At 33.0% G+C, this 16679-nt stretch overlaps 2 protein-coding genes and 1 pseudogene across 3 annotated transcripts; all 3 read right to left on the reverse strand.

Annotated features, from left to right (window-relative positions):
- Positions 1–1432: 1432 nt before the first annotated feature.
- Positions 1433–3135, reverse strand: LOC143621208 (stem-specific protein TSJT1-like). The gene is made up of 4 exons (XM_077092717.1): positions 2990–3135; positions 2028–2268; positions 1831–1951; positions 1433–1735 (listed from the first exon to the last, which is right to left on the reverse strand). The coding sequence occupies exons 1-4, from the start codon at positions 3133–3135 to the stop codon at positions 1536–1538; spliced, it is 708 nt and encodes a 235-aa protein (XP_076948832.1). The 3' UTR covers positions 1433–1535.
- Positions 3136–4150: 1015 nt separating this feature from the next.
- Positions 4151–9486, reverse strand: LOC143621175 (allantoinase-like; annotated as a pseudogene). The gene is made up of 15 exons (XR_013151469.1): positions 9366–9486; positions 8110–8203; positions 7800–7920; positions 7592–7665; positions 7417–7493; positions 7302–7338; positions 7123–7208; positions 6959–7018; positions 6728–6864; positions 6495–6621; positions 6249–6404; positions 5830–5937; positions 5635–5745; positions 5430–5528; positions 4151–4589 (listed from the first exon to the last, which is right to left on the reverse strand). The product of XR_013151469.1 is annotated as an allantoinase-like (transcript).
- Positions 9487–10926: 1440 nt separating this feature from the next.
- Positions 10927–14991, reverse strand: LOC143621098 (E3 ubiquitin-protein ligase AIRP2-like). Its single transcript, XM_077092620.1, has 5 exons — positions 14792–14991; positions 12812–12962; positions 12626–12692; positions 12290–12518; positions 10927–11535 (listed from the first exon to the last, which is right to left on the reverse strand). The coding sequence occupies exons 1-5, from the start codon at positions 14854–14856 to the stop codon at positions 11325–11327; spliced, it is 723 nt and encodes a 240-aa protein (XP_076948735.1). The 5' UTR covers positions 14857–14991; the 3' UTR covers positions 10927–11324.
- Between the last annotated feature and the right edge of the window lie 1688 nt (positions 14992–16679).

Here is a 16679-nt window from a genome sequence, read left to right on the forward strand (position 1 = left end):
CAAATACCGGACTATACCCGGAACCGGATCCTACCTGGTTCTGGTTCCTGGAAAATACTCAGGTTGTGCACCTCTACCTGCAATACTTAACCCAGACCTGGTTAATGGTATTTTCATATTCGAAAATTGACCTATTGTAAATAACCGAGTTTGATCAGTTTGAATCTCGAGGGTTTTACCTGGTTTATGCTCCCCTCATAGGAGCAAAAGGGTCTTGCTCACCATACCGACCCAGCCCCGGACTCGGTTAACGATATTCTCAGGACCCAGGAACTGAACCCCTTGTAATATAACTAGGTCTGATCAATTCGGATCTCGTGGGTCGTTTATGCACATTCCTAATATTCTCATAAATATGAGTTGACAGTTGGCACGCTAACACAAGTCTAGAACGTCAAAATCAATATGGACGGTTTACATCACGTATAACAATACTTAATTATGTATTGGGGTAGTTTCAAATACTATTAGGAAAATAACTAACTACATTAATGATATGAATTTCAAATAAATGATTTTTTTTATAATTACCTTAGTTAAATTACATTTTGGGTATATTTAAAGTGTGAATTGTGTAATTTACTCAAAAAATTAATGTATCAAAGATTGAGACGACCCTGATTTGAATTTTCAAAATGATTGTCGCCATAATTTATACACATTTAGGTATTTATGTGGGGATGAGAGGTAGAGGTCGACCCAAATTAACTTGGGTCGAAATGATTATGCATGATTTGCTAGACATGCACCTCTCCGATGACATGGCCAAGGATAAGAATTCTTAAAGACGTGTGATTAATGCTAAGGAGTTTTAAAACAAATATATAGTTTTTTGGTTACAAATATCTTATAGGCTTCTCTTTACTTTATTTTTGTCACATGTCATTATGTTATTTCCTTTTCATACCATGTAGTTCTTCAAGTTTATCTATTATATATCTTGTTTTTATTTTTATTCTATAATCTTATTTGCACTTATTTATTACTTTCTAATTTACTTTTATTATTACTAGTAATATTATATTTTCTTATACTTACTAAACTTAATTTAATTTGTTTATATGTTTATCTATTTTTAGTGTTAAATAATAAATTATTTCAATAACTTTTTAACTATTATTATATATTCTTAATATCTAATACTATTATCACTACTTTGTTTATTTTTTTTTTGTTATAACTAATGTTATAACTATTTAATATTAATTTTATTTCATTTTCTATTATATTGTCAAATACATATGGTTTTCAAAGCCGGGGATCTTCCTCGAAGCAACCTCTTATTTGTGGAATTTTACTGAGTATGGTTATTGTTGTAACCTGGTTATAATCCGCGGGTCACGAGTAATAAGCATACAAACTTCTTAAAGTTAAAATGTATTAATCATCAGTTCACATGTGAAACCTTTTTCACATCTTTTGCAATGGCAGGTGAGTTGATAAAAGAACCATATTTCTTTGACTATGGAAAGTCAAGTAACATATTATTACAAACTTTATTACACATATTACACAAACATCAGACATTAGTTATTTTAGTCACCTTCGATGACGGTAACACTAGCCCAGTTCGCATCACTACCCCTGCGCGGTATGCTTAAACGTCTAGTGAACAAATCCACTTGAAATATCACAGCCGAACTGTACCCTTCGTCGTCCTCTCTCACTATCCCTCGTACTTTGTTAAGCGGATGATCGAAACTAATCAACCCTTCTTCACTTTTAAATAAACACCCTGCAGTTCAAAATTAATCTGTCGGGTTGACTTTATGTTTGACTTTATATATCAATGTATTCCAACATATTATAAGCACAAAATTTATTACTTACCAGACGGGAAAGGCGTATATCGATCTCCACAACTCTTTCTCACAAGTTTAGGATCGTCGGAACATACTAAACACCCGTCAGCCGCTACTCCCCAATGAAGTTCTGCAGATCCATCGCGGTCCTATAACAATATTATTATTTGAATATTAATCCTGCTTTGCATATATATTTTTAAAACTGTACATGTAAAATATTACCCGGGCTAGAAAGAGTTTTGTTTCTTTAGAATCAAACAAAATGAACGAAAACTTCCTGTCGAGCTCTTTAATGACTTGATCAGCAGGATACGGTGCTCGGTCCCTCAATACTTTATAAGCTTCAACCACAACCATGGCTTCTGTTGCTTGTCTTGACAGCCCATACATTTGACTTAAGTCGCAAGTGTTGTGTAGATAGCCATTGAACATGCAGAATATGTCATCTATTACAACACTTGACCTGGCACCACAAAAACATATATCGAAAATGGTGATGCTCGAATCTTGACGTGTCTCGGGTGTAAACGAGCCGACCTGAGCACAAGCTCGACTCATTTAACTTATAAGAGTTTGGGAGCTTGAACTCGGCTCGTTAGTAGTTATTTAAGTTATAGCTCGACTCATTTATTATTTATTATTTTATGTGTACACATTTATAGTTATTTTTTATATATATTTATGAATTATGATCATAATTTCTATATATAACATAATATACATTATTTAGTTTTTTAATCATGATTAGTATATTACTAGTTATGATTAATATATTACTAGTTTTTTTTTTGTCCGCTTACCTGATTCTATTATTGTAATTAGATCCTTTTATTGTTACCTAATAAAAAAAAATATGACAAAAAAAATATTTTCTATAAAATATATATTTAATATATTAAATAATAACTTATTTAAATAATAAACTCTTTTGACTCATAAGCTTACTCGAGCTTTAAGTGAGCTCGCGCATATGCTCATCTATTAAACAAACCTTAAAATTAAGCTTGGCTTGATTCTAACTTTTAACAAATCAGTCTCGAGTAGCTTAACTCATTAAAGCCCGGAGTTAAGTTTTTCAGTAACAGGTTCTCGTAATAATAATAAAAAAATAATACCACAAAATATGTTTGTTAACCTTGGACATGTTGCATGCTCATCCTGATGAGACAAAGCCATGAAATCACCATTGCAAAACTTGTACATGGTCAAATCGGACCGACCCGATTAAAGCAGCAGCTTCTTCTCTTGTTTTCAAGTTTCCACTTCCCTTAAAAGGAAGACTTAACTCCTTAGGTGGATTAGCAGTTTTTTCCCCAAAAACAGCAAACATTTTTGTTGTGCAGATTTTCAGTTATGAAAACATAGGATTCACATGTTCATGTTTATCCACATATAATGTCACAAAAGTATTAGATAACATTCATAACAGTTTAAAAGTGTAGGGTGAGGTGGCAACATATTTAGCAAGTGCAGGTGTCTAGTTTAGTTTGATGTGCATGCAGTTTAAAATATGACATAGGCTACATTGAAAAAAAAGAAAAAACTTGTCTTAACTATATTATTATTATTATTATTATTATTATTATTATTATTAATTTGATATTTAGAATGTTCTTCAATCAAGATTCAAGATTAAGGAAACTTTTAAACCAGTATTAATATTAAGTAACATGAACAAATAAGTACTTTTAAGTTTTAACTTTGTGACAAATTAATGGCATTCAGCATTTTGACCAAAATGTGGACAAAAATGTCCACATGACAATCAATTTACAAAAACTTCACCCTAAAACTTGTTGATCTGATAATTTTTTAATCATTATTTGACAAGATTTTTAACCAACCAGATTCTGTCACGTGTCAGAGAAGATCTCGTCACAAGCCAAAAGAATCTACGCCTAAATAATCCCCAACGGCTCTGACTATTTTTTGAAAATAATCTAGCCACCCGACAGTTTTATGGCATGTGGCAGAATCTGGTTGGTTAAAAATAATATCGAATAATGATCAAAAAGTGACCGGGTCGATGGGTTTTAGCGTGGACATTTTGGGAATTGGTTGGTCAAATGAACGTTTTGTCAACACCAGCCTGTCAAATGAACATTTTGTCGACACTGAACAGTCAAATGAACATTTTGGTCATTATACCTTTTTCTTTTTTATGACATTAATAAGACATGATATTCATTTTTTCTAAGAGAATCTTGACTAAAAACTCATCCAATCAGTGCATTCTTGTACTTTGTGCAGCAATGACAGTACACTTTTCGGTTCGGTTTTGCCAGCTTTGAATTATGTTCAGTTTTCGGTTCCTACCAAAAAAACAAAGAAACCAAAACCCGAGATTCTTCAAAAAGTACACGAAAAATGCGAAATGTAAACCATTATTTCTTGTTATTTATGTTGAACTGTTGATTCAACCATAACTAGCATATAATATATACATATGACATTATCAATTCATTAAATCAGGCAAATATTAATATTACACCATCAAATTTCCCCTCTAATACAACTGCAGAAGCCGAATAATTCAGCTGAAAAGTCGCTTGAATGCAGCATGATCGGGTAGGTATGGGCTGCGTCGGTTGACGGTTCAAATGACTAGTTAGTTTCATTATTAGATCATGCTAGGATGGTTGTACCGCATGCATCAGGAGCGTGTTTTCCGTCCTCGAAAACCAAGTTTCCATTAACAAAGGTGGCCACAACTTTGCCAGTGAGTCTTGAACCCATGTATGCAGATATGCATATAAAAAAAATTATGGTTAGTTTTTATTTTGACTTTTGACTTTTTATGGTCAAACCTGTTACTTTAAGAATTAGGGTCGTTCAAACCGCTCGTCGCTCGAACTCGCTCGCCGCTTTCTTGGAAAATGCTCGCTCGTTTTTCGCTCGATTGAAAACGAGCCGCTCTGCTCGGTTCGGTTTGTAAACGAGGCAAGCAATGAGCAAAGGTCTGCTCGGTTCGGTTCGGCTAGAATATTTTTAATTTATTTTATATATAATTATATATGAACAAATATATAAATATATAGACAAACACATAAATATAAGCTTACAATTATTTTTACCCCTTTAAATTTTTCATATTCCGTCAGTTTTATAGTTTTATTTGTTCGATTCAAGTTTTTAGAATACTAGAAATTTGTTTACATGATCATTATATCTCACTTCAAACTTATTTTTAATAAAAATTTACAATATATTACACGTCTGTCTAAAAACTACTAATTTATTTATAAAATATATTATTTACAACCTTCAAATTTGTTTCTTATTGAAATTTTTAAAGTGAAAAAGAAATAAATAATGCTTGAAATCGCTTGATGTTCAATCGAAAATGCTCAATTCGATTTTAGCTCGTTTTGATTTTCGCTCGGTTCGAATTACAGCCGTTCGGTTCGGTTGTAAACGAGCCAAGCAACAAGCAAGCCTTTGCTCGGTTCGGCTCGGCTCGTGAACAGCCCTATTAAGAATATTGTTGTTAGTTATTATTTTGACTTTTGACTTTTATGGTCAACAGATTTTAAGTTTAAGAATTTATAGTAATGCTGGTTAACAATGGTATTGATTATGAAAGTCAAAGTTGACCAAAGAAAGTCAAGTAGCAAAAACTCATACCGGATGCTTAACGTGTACGGTATGGTTTTCGTCAAGATCAAACTCGTTTTCGGGTTCCCAGACAACAATATCTGCATGCTTTCCTAATTCAATAGCTCCCTGCACATATTAATCATATTGTCATTTTGCATTCGTTAAGCTAAAGAACGATTTGTATTAATATTAACACGCGTAAATTATAAAAAAAAAAGCGTTTACGGTTTACCTTAAGATTTTGGCTAGCAAGTTTAGCAGGCTTCTCACTCCACCATGAAACTAACTTCTCTAAAGTCACACCATGTTTAAGCCCGTATGACCATGTCACAGGAAGAACAAACTGAAAACCATTACGAATTTCGTTTATTATCCCTTATAAGCATAATAATAATTTTAGTAACAAAAGACCCGAGAAACAACTAACCTGTAATGAAGATATACCGCCCCACGCCCTCAAAAAATCACCTTCAGAAAATAGTTTGAGCTCCGGTACAGATCAATGATCCGAGCTTAACATGTCAATATCCCCATCCTACATATTTTTCATCATACGTTAATATAGGATGCTACTATGCATATCGTATAACTTCTGACACAACACACCACTGTCACATCAGTTTCAGTAAGGTTATACGGGCCGTATAACTTTTGCAGACCACCTTAAACGATCTGTAAAAGAGCCCGTATACGTATAATATTTCCACAGGCTGTATAACATTATGTGGCCCGTATAATATGTGAAAAATGTTATACGTCACGTATAGCCTGTAACTTTTTTTTTAACTTTTTAAACTACAAGTAAATATTTTGGTGATGCAGCATGTGTATGGGAGTTGAATTTACCAATAAGGCCTCCCAAAGTTTTTGTCTGTTCGATGCATCGCGAATGGGCGGTGCGCACTTGAAACGAGTATCGCCATCTGGGATCTCTTCGGCTGAAAAGGCAAGATAATGTGGGCATGTTTCAACAGTTAAGCTATCACCGTTACTTTTCGCTTCCTACACATAAAAAATAAAATAATAATAATAATAATAAAATAAAATCATAGCCATTTGTTAGCTTTATTGTATGTACCACAAAGTGTTTACCTTGATAAGTTCTAAAGACGATCTAGAATCTAAGAGATGAACAATGTGAACATGAGCTCCTTCCGCAGGACCGCCAACTCTAGTGTCTTTCGATACTGATAGCAACTCTCTAATGGCAGCTTCTTCCCTGGATAAAAAAAACATTTATTTTTATAAAATAATTTTTTTCTGATATAAAAGTGCAAATATTACATATACATGTTGCGGTAGACCGTTAAGAAAAGTAAGCATACCACGAGGCAGGCCTGGTTTTAAGATAAGTAGAATAGGACCGCGGATCACCTTCACCGTCTTTCAGTTCAATTTCTTCTTGTTTTTCAGCATGTACAAGTAAAGGTCTCTTGTACTTAGCCAGTACAGATAGTCCCTCCTATATATATAAATCGGATATCCATAAAACATTCAAAAAACTACAAGTTTAAGAAAAAAAATATGAAAGACTACGTTTTCGACTACTTAAGTACCTTGATATGGGTAGCATCTGTCATGGGAAAGTCATTGATTCCTGAAGGACACATGAAAGACTAAAGATGTATATTCAAGAAACAATTTACGATATGTCAGATAACGAAAAACGAGAGTCTGAACATGTGTGTTTTAGAATTTATGAATGTGGTTGATTTTGTACCTTTAGACCAAGAGCACCCGCGTTTAGGAGATTTTCTAGAATACTTGCGTTAAATGCATTTTCGGGTACTAGACCTCCCCAAAATCCTGTGTACAAGAAGTAAAGATTCATAAGTAAACGAGTTGAAGCTATCGTGGTGCACTGAATTTTTTATTTTTTAATTAGGTTCAGGAGCTTACCGACATTAACAAAGATCCTTCCTTTTGCAGCCTCTAACTGTCATGATAAAAAAAAATTAGAGAAAATTATTAAAAAAATAAAAAAGATTGTAGTGTATAGATTAGCCGTATGCACCTTGAGTTGTAAGGTTTCTTTAGAAACAGTAGATGGATAACTATTAAGAGGCATATCTATTAATGTTGTTATACCACCTGATATAAACAAAGATATGAAATAGCATTTAGCAATGTATTATTTTTAATCATGTCTTGTTTTAACATTTTAATAAAATATTATCTAATCAACATACCAGCAGCAGCAGCCTTCGTTCCGGAAGGAAATCCTTCCCATTCTGTCCTCCCGGGATCATAAAGATGCGCATGCCTGCGGTCAACACACGGTCAAATTGTCAGTCGTGTTTTACATGTAAAAGATTTAAACTTTGTCACACTTTGATCATTAAAGTTCATATTTTTGATATTATATTCAGTCAATAGAATTTATAGGAATTTTCTTACACATCGATTAAACCAGGCATCACAACGGCTTCTCCATAATCAATCACGGGCTCATTCTTGACTCTTTCGAGCCAATCCTTTTCTTTAACAAAAGATATAATGCTCCCGCCGTTAATTTCAACTGTCCATTTGCAAAATCAATAATATTAACCAAATTGACACGAAAAGCAGTTGACTTTTAAAGTTCTGTTACTTTTCCAGATTTTAAACTCATTACAAGTTTTACTTATTTTAGGGGTAATTTAGTAATTTTGAATCCACCAAGAATAATCAGCTTATTTATATTCATAAATTTCATCACGGTCGTTACCTGCACCAGAAAATATCTCATGAGGTGTCACGATACGTTTGCTAGCGATCTAGTAATGATGATGAGGAAGAAGGCTGCATCCACTTGTCGTCGGCTGTTGCATACACATTACATATAAAGTTATCTTATACAAGACAATACAACAATATATGACAAGTTATATATGCCAGATCAAGTGTCTCATTGTCATGTTCCAAATTGCTAGCAAGTGCATGTGACACAGAAAAACAGATCAGATACCCCACCCCCCCAAAAAAAAAAAAAAAAAAAAAAAAAACTGTCGGTTGGCATTTGGTTTTTAGGCGCTTATGGATGTAAAGATTGCCTAAAAATCAAATCTTTAGGATGAATTTTCGATATATCTGATTGAACGAGTTGAAACCTTGAATCTTAACAAAGCAGTCATATTTACGGGTTCTTGGTGTTGCAACTAAACACAAGGCTTTCATACTCAAATCAATGGACCTAATAACCTTTGATCAATTAAAACAAGGGTGGCTTAAACTGCTTACAATACCACACAAAAATGGTTAAACATGAATCAAACTATCTAATTATAGGGACAACTAAACAAACACCACCGACATATTATCCAGACATCACTAACGTGTCATACAGGACATACGACATGAAAATAGCCAAATGGGCCTTTTAAAGGGTAGATCATACGGCATGTATGACCATTCTCCGTCCAATCATATGGCCCGTATGACGTGGCATGCATTGTGTACCAATAAAATGACCCTAATAACCCTCATCATTACTATACACACTCTCCAACAAAATACACAAACCACCTAGGGAATCATGTTATAACATAAAGATTATTGGCATAATATATATATATATATATATAAATATATATACATACACACACACCATTCCGTATAGGACCCGAGTTGTTGAAGACCTATTCAGCTCATATATGGCTATACAGACTGCATAGGCTAAAAACATCTTTTTTGTGTACCCACCGTACACTTGTCAGTCATGGGTGGTCTATACGGCTCGTATAGCCTTATAAAAAAGAGCCGTATAGGCTTATACAGTTTTATGAAAATCACATCCCTTAATCAAATTATACCCCTCATCATTACACACTCTCCAACAAAATCCAAAAACCACCTAGGGAATCATGTTACAACATAAATATTATTGACATAAACCATATATATATATATATATTAATATTAATAAAACAACAATCACTCTATCAAATAGGTTTTATATATCACAAACAATAAAATAACACAAACCTGTGGAGAGCTATAACCAGAGTATAATATGTATAGCAAATATAAAACCAGTGGCAAGAAAGACACAAGAAACCTCCATGTTCCAGCCTCCATATCACCGGAAAATAAAGGTATCTTTAGCCTTAAAAGAATGAGATTCCGAGAATCTGGATTCTATGGTTAAGTGGGGTTAAGTTATATAACTTATATGGAACAAGTGACCAATGAGAGATCAGTACAAGTGGTGCATAATGCACAAGTAGTCCAGTGGGACCTGACTCATCTGTCCTTCCATTTTTAAAAGATAGTGACAAAAATTATATTATCTTGTGAAATTAATAATAATGTGGTATCTTTTGGAAAGTATTAAAGTGGTTTTATAACTTTTATTATAGGTAATGATTTATGAATAATGTGGAAGTATGATGAAGTGAGCCACCATTATAAATTTATTATTGAGTATGGCTTGTAGAGTCTAGGAAGAAACGTTAAGGTAGTTGAGTCGTGAGAACAGCCTTTACAGAAATGTTGGATAAAAATGCATATATCAGGTTAAGTGGTTATGCACCCGCTTGCTCGTTTATTAATATCCAAGCAGCTACGAATTTAACATTATACCGCCACTCGTTCAAATAATACTATATAAGGCGCATCTGATTATGTGACCCGACCCTAATTGGTTTTTGTCTTTATAATTAACGACACAACCGACCCGTGAAGAAAAAGATCTAGGTCAGACACAGTAAAGAAGAGTAAAAAACGACTCGTGTTGGTTCTTATTATTTATTTTGGTTATATGTTGGTTATTTTGATCAAATTCATATTGAGACCAAGGTTGCAAAAGTCGCTAGACGGACCCTAGGCGGCCGACTTAAGAGTTGGGTGTACTCGGAGTACTCGGAGAGTACTCGGGCATGGTAAATATAAAGAAAATTAAATTTTGGATATTATGTATATGTCAAATATAATAAGTTTACTAATATTAATAACAAAATAAGTGAATAACAATATAAATAAAAGAAATACATTTTTAAATAATAAAATAATCTAAAAATTACTAATTATTAATTAAAAAATGATATTTGTTAGTTAATATTATTGAAATACGAATTTTATTTTATTTTTTTGAGTCAAAATCGGTCCAAGTTCACAGATAAGATGTGATTCTGGCTGAGATTGACCACATTTGACGATTCTTAGTAACTAGGCGGATTTGCATAAACTCGCCTCGGCGACATACCTTGTAGCGAGTACTCGGAGTATACTCGGCCTTGTAATCCTACTTTTACAACATTGATTGAGACTAATATAATTGTTTATAAATAAGTTTTGTTGCATTTTTATCAATTGAAAATCATTGTCATTTTTTTGTTTTGCATGGGTAATTATGTCTTTCTTCTCATTCAGCGTTGTTTCTTCTCATTCAGCGTTGTTTTAGAGCTGAATAGATACGAGGCACATTCACTTTAACAAAACAAACACCTTAAGTCTGACAAAATCAGACCTAAACCGTTGCCTTTTTTTATGGTTAAACAACTTCAAACGTTAAACATCCGAACATGAACCGGTTCAAAGTTTAAACAGTAATCATATTAAACACAACTTTAAAATAAACTTTTAATCCAATTTAATACCATTTTGATATTCCAAATAGATGACCAATTACATGTGAACGAAATCCCTAAAATGCTTTATTATCCATTATTCATATTTTGTTTATTCAAAACTTCAATACAAAATCAAAATATACACTCCCACAAACAAACAAATAAATAAATTGCAACCATTCAACACAACCTCACAAATGCACCTACACATCCCTTACAATTTCTTTTTTAGCAAAACCACCCTTAACCCTCCGCGGTCCACAATGGACACCAACACGCCGAGTATAGAACATTAGCGATCATCACAAGTTCGCTTTTAAAAACACCGAGAAACGACTCAAATAACCCCGGTCTATGTATATAAATATATATTCTACCTCAAATATGAATCATAGGCATCAAAGGGTGAGTTGGGGGCAAGAAGTGGGAGCTTGTCTATGTACATGAAGAATCTTTTAAGATTTCCCCATGTTATTGTGGGCATATCCATCACTTCTTTTCGGTTAACATACACCCATAACTCACTCGGGTCCGCTTTTCTAAGGCTGACACGACAGAACGGGCACGACAATGATCTTGTTCGCCTGCAATTTGTTCCACAAGAGCTTTTAGTAATCATTTTGCCAACGAGTTGACAATATGCAAATGGGCTGTAATCAAGTTGTAAAAATAAATGCGTAAAACTGGTCGTAAACAGGCTGACTGGATGACCTAAATAGGTCGGGTCGGGTCGAAATGGGTCATAACGGGTCAATTAAAAAAAGGTTGTTTTGGTTCGGGTCAGAACCGGTCAATTAAAAAAGGGTTGGTTTGGTTCGGGTCGGAACAGGTAAGGGTTGGAATGGGTCAGAACAGATTTCAGACCGTTCGACAACAGAGGAAACATTTTAGTTTTTTTTATATCTTTTATTTTATTTAGATTTTGAGTTATGATTTTTTTTTTAATTTATTTTCTGAGGGGCTTTTTTTTTATCTCAGCCCATTCTGACCCATTCCCATTTTTCTCTTGGCCCATTTGGACCCGTTCGAACTTTTTCTTTTTTCTAGTGTGACCCATTTTATGACCCGAAATAAGTTGTATGGGTCACAATTGCCATATATTACTCAATTTTAAACAAGTTGACATGTTTAAAGCAAACGGGTTAAACACCTCAACTCAAAGTCTCAAACACGACATGTTTATTAAACCGGGTTGCATATAATAACCCCCAATATCCTATTATCATTTGTATTACCCAACCCGCCTAATTCACCACCAGGGTAACCGAAACCAATGCATTGGAAAACTTGTATTGTACAACTGTGAATGCACTTACGTCAACGGATCAAGAATCATACCAGACATTATAGCAATTGGAACACATAGCATGTGTACATGTTGGTAGCACGAGTTTGTCATTAGCTTCCATACAAATTCCGCATTCTTCTTCCGATTCAATATCATCATCATCATCATCGTCGTCATGTTCTTGTTTTGAATATTGGTCGCCGCATATCTTCTTCTGCTTTCTATCTTCCGAATTAGTAACTCCGCTTTGAAGTTGCATTAAAGACGGATATATAATACCTATTTTCGACATCAATAATGCAATTTGTTTTTATAATTTTATAAAGTTTACACAAAATAAAGTAAAAAACTGATTATTTCATAACTAAATTTCAGTTTGATCGTACCATAAAATTCTCTAATGCTTGCCTTCCGTTCATGTGTCGACATCGTTGTGGTGCCATCAACATAAACCTGTAGTGCATTAAACCAACAAAGATACGATATTCATCGATAAATGTAAAATAATAATAATAATAATAATAATAATAATAAGTTTGTATTTACTATGAACAAAAGTATGAATATTTTACCTTGTAAATTAGGATCCTCAACAGACCGAGCGCGCCTGCCAAGTGGCAATCGGACCACTGCACAAAGAAAAGCAAAAACTGTGCGGCTGCACTGTAAGACATCCGCATCTGCACACACGCACCATCACACTCCTGTCTTAAATCAGACGCACTGCAAAACAAGATTCAATAAAACATAGCAAACATAAAACTACATTTCATCCAACTAAATACCAAGGTCATTTTAGTCCTTTCACATATGAAATAGGAAAAACTATCGAATTTATGAACAGATAAGTGATTAAGAAGGTCAAAACAAAAACGCATGTCATCTTACTGATTAATGTGAATCCTTAACACTTTCAAGACACTTTTGATCATTGTATTATAAGATACTAAATATATACAGTTTCACAGCATATCATAACATATCAAAAAAAAAAAAAAATTTAACTTAAATCATAACCGATTTGACTGATTTTAACTAAAATCATAACATATCATTAAAACTGGCACACACAAAACACGGTGTTGGTATTTGAGGTTGGGCTTATAAGATTTGGCTAAAGATACAAGAACGAATTAGTATAACTCACCAAAACGAAAAAAAAAATTATTGTGAATAACTCTCACGTATATTAATCAAAAAATATAACTCAAAAACTTATTACATCTCTCAAACCATAATGTTAACTCAAACTCAGCTAACAAAAAACCTAATAATCCTAACTTGGTCACTAAGTCCATTAATTCTTGGGTTGGCCCTTCTCTCGGACCAAACGACAATTGAGCCAACAAAGATGTTATAATCTTATTGTTGGGAATCATAAGGATTTTTTTTACAATAATGGGCAAGAAAATTTTATATATATATATATATATATAGGATCAGGATCATGAGAGAACCATTTTGAAATTGAGAACTATGAGAACCATTTTGGACCACAAAAAACCCAAAAATAAAAAAAATCATAAAATAAAAAAAAACACAAAAATCAAAAAAGTATAAAAACCAAAGTTCTTATTTTATCATCCCGGTTTCTTAAAAAAAAAAAAAAAAAACTCGGTTTAGCTAAATTATATACACATATGTATAATATATACATATATGTATATTTACATGTTTTTTTTGTACACATGTGTATAATTTAAGATAAATGATACAGTACATATGTGTATATTACGTAATTAAAGATTATATAAAATTATACATATGTGTATAATACGACGTTTTTTTTGTTTTTTTTTGTATTTTTTTTAATGAAACCGGAATGAAATATAAGAATTTTGGTTTTTTTACTTTTTTAAAATTTTTATTATTTTTTGTTTTATGATTTTTTTAAAATATATATATATATATATATATATATATATATATATATATATATATATATATATATATATATAATAATAACTAAATAAGCTACCCACACAAGATAAACCCTATCCAATTTAATGTTTCTTTTCAACTAGCAAAAAGGACCTTTATCCAATCAAGAAACAATCAATCTAGCAAATACTTACATTATACCATAAATCAACACACAACACAGATCATAACCTGTTCTAAACCATCTAATATCAAAAAGCCACAAATTTATTCCCATAAAACAATCAAAAAAACCATCAATTTCATCAAAATATTCAACACAAAAAGAGAGTAAATTGAATTAACTTCTTACATAAATTTAATTTACAATAATGTGGAAGAAAAATTAAAATAAATAAATAATAATAACTAAATAAGCTAAATCCACATAAGATTAACCCTAAGGTTTCTTTTCAACTAGCAAAAAGGTGCCACCTTTATCCAATAAAGAAACAATCAATTTAACAAAACTTATATTATACCATAAATCAAAGCAAACCCAGATCATAAACTGTTCTAAACCATCTAATATAAAAAACCCACAAATTAATTCCCATAAAACAATCAAATAAAACCATCAATTTCATCAAAATATTCAACACAAAAACAGAGTAAATTGAATAGCTTCTTACAGGGTATTAGCATGTTGAATATCTGCTTCAAGAAGTTTAAGAGAGTCCTTAAAAGATGTTCTCATTGAACAAAGGTTTCAGCATCTAGTGATTCTTGATTGGTTTATAAAGAATAATAATATTATTATTATTATAAACCCTGAAAATGTAATTGAAGAAGACGAAGTGTGTCACTGACATGATGCCACGTGGAGGTGAGTATGGTGTAACACCTATGGCCTTTGAAGCTTTCTTGAAGGATCGTTATTTGTAGTTATGTAATAATATGTGTAGTGATCAAATTTTGGTCTTTAGTAAACACACTATGACTATGACAATAACAATAACAATAACAATTATTTTTTTTGTTTGTATTTAGTCGTGTTTAACGGATCATAAATAGTAAGGTTATGTCTTTAAGATCAGTCAGTGTAGTTTTTAAAAGATTGGGGTTTGCAATTTAAAATAGGTAGCGGTGCAGCTTGTTGCCCGTTTACAATATGTTTCGATAATTTAATCACTACTTTTTAGTTTTATTTTAGTGAACTTATTCTCTTTCTTAGGGTACTCGGTACCCTTGGGTCGGGTCATTCGGTTTTATCAGGTTTTCATAACACTGTTGTTGACCCTTCGGTTCAGAGTTTGAATGAGCGATATAATTGGGTTAGGTATTGGACTATTAGACTTAAAAATTAGTATTAAACTCAAATTTAATTAGAAAAATTATTTATATTACATTTTATATAATTATATTTGTAAAAATTTTCTTTTTATTTTTTATTAGGGTCGGTCTCAAACTCTTATGTGGGTCGTCTCGAAATTCCACAGGGGTCTGTCAGGATTTAACACTATATTTATACTAAAAAAAATTTTTGACAGGGACAGCGGACCCCCTTAGCTTATGAGTAGGTCTGCCCCTGCCCAAGACGACTGTCTCAATCATTAACTGAAGCAAACGGCTTTAACTATAGCCAAAACGTTCTGAAGGCATATTTTCATCCCGAAATTATAAACTGTCACTTTGAAAATGTAATCTGAAAATGATCACAACAGTGTCAAAGTTTATACTAATAATACCATCAACTGCAATCTTATTTTTATAGTTAACTCTGTAAAATATCGCAATAACAAACTTATACGAGTATAAAAGGTTATGTTTGTACACCTTCTAGCTAACGGGTTGTGCCCATTTCTCGGACCAAACAACAATTGAGCCAACATAATCAAGATTCAAGACTGTCAACTATCTTGCGAATTTCTTGGATATTATTCTATGGGTCTGTGGATATCAGGTTGATTATTACTCAACTCTCATATTGTCATACATGATACATACAGTCATACACATTGCACATGGCTTTTTAAATTTTAAAAAGGCCCGTTTAGACTCACTAGCGTAAAATCTAAGTGACCTCAGCATAAAGCGCAGGCTCGTTAAGTAATTAAATAAGGTTTATAATATAAGGAGTAAATTACGGTTTTCGTCCCTGTGGTTTGTCTAAATATGCGGTTTTAGTCAAGTAGCTTAAAATTTGCAATTTCCGTCCTTGTGGTTTCATTTCACTTGCAATTAAACCCAACCCCACTAACCCCGTTAAGTCTGGTTGTTAAGCCCATCAGCGTGCCCCTCACGTGCAGGGCAGTTTTGTGCCTTTTTTCCCAAATACACCACAACCCCTCACGTGAGGGGGGCTTGCGAATTAGGACTGAGGATTATTTGGGGAGAGAAAAAAGACAAATGCCCCTCACGCGATGGGCACGTTGATGGGTTTAACGACAAGGCTTAACGGGATTAGTGTAGCCGGGTTTAATTGCAAGTTATATGAAACCACAGAGACGAAAATCGTAGATTTAAAACTATTGGACTAAAACTGCATATTTAGACAAACCACAGAGCGAAAACTGCAGT

Source organism: Bidens hawaiensis, unplaced genomic scaffold (assembly GCF_021521415.1).
Source record: "Bidens hawaiensis isolate Kalapana, Puna unplaced genomic scaffold, B.hawaiensis_p1.1 tig00002772_1, whole genome shotgun sequence".
NCBI classification, from domain to species: domain Eukaryota; kingdom Viridiplantae; phylum Streptophyta; class Magnoliopsida; order Asterales; family Asteraceae; genus Bidens; species Bidens hawaiensis.

Bases quoted from the DNA above. Each gene is read 5' to 3' on its own strand.
- LOC143621208 (XM_077092717.1), bottom strand. From the start codon at position 3,135: ATGTTTGCTGTTTTTGGGGAAAAAACTGCTAATCCACCTAAGGAGTTA. The intron at 2,269-2,989 runs GTGATTTCATGG...TTGTGGTGCCAG, and splicing joins CATGTACAAGTTTTGCAATG to GTCAAGTGTTGTAATAGATG. The intron at 1,736-1,830 runs GTAAGTAATAAA...TTTGAACTGCAG, and splicing joins ATATACGCCTTTCCCGTCTG to GGTGTTTATTTAAAAGTGAA.
- LOC143621098 (XM_077092620.1), bottom strand. From the start codon at position 14,856: ATGAGAACATCTTTTAAGGACTCTCTTAAACTTCTTGAAGCAGATATT. The intron at 12,963-14,791 runs GTAAGAAGCTAT...CTTGTTTTGCAG, and splicing joins ATTCAACATGCTAATACCCT to TGCGTCTGATTTAAGACAGG. The intron at 12,693-12,811 runs GTAAAATATTCA...AATGCACTACAG, and splicing joins TGAGGATCCTAATTTACAAG to GTTTATGTTGATGGCACCAC.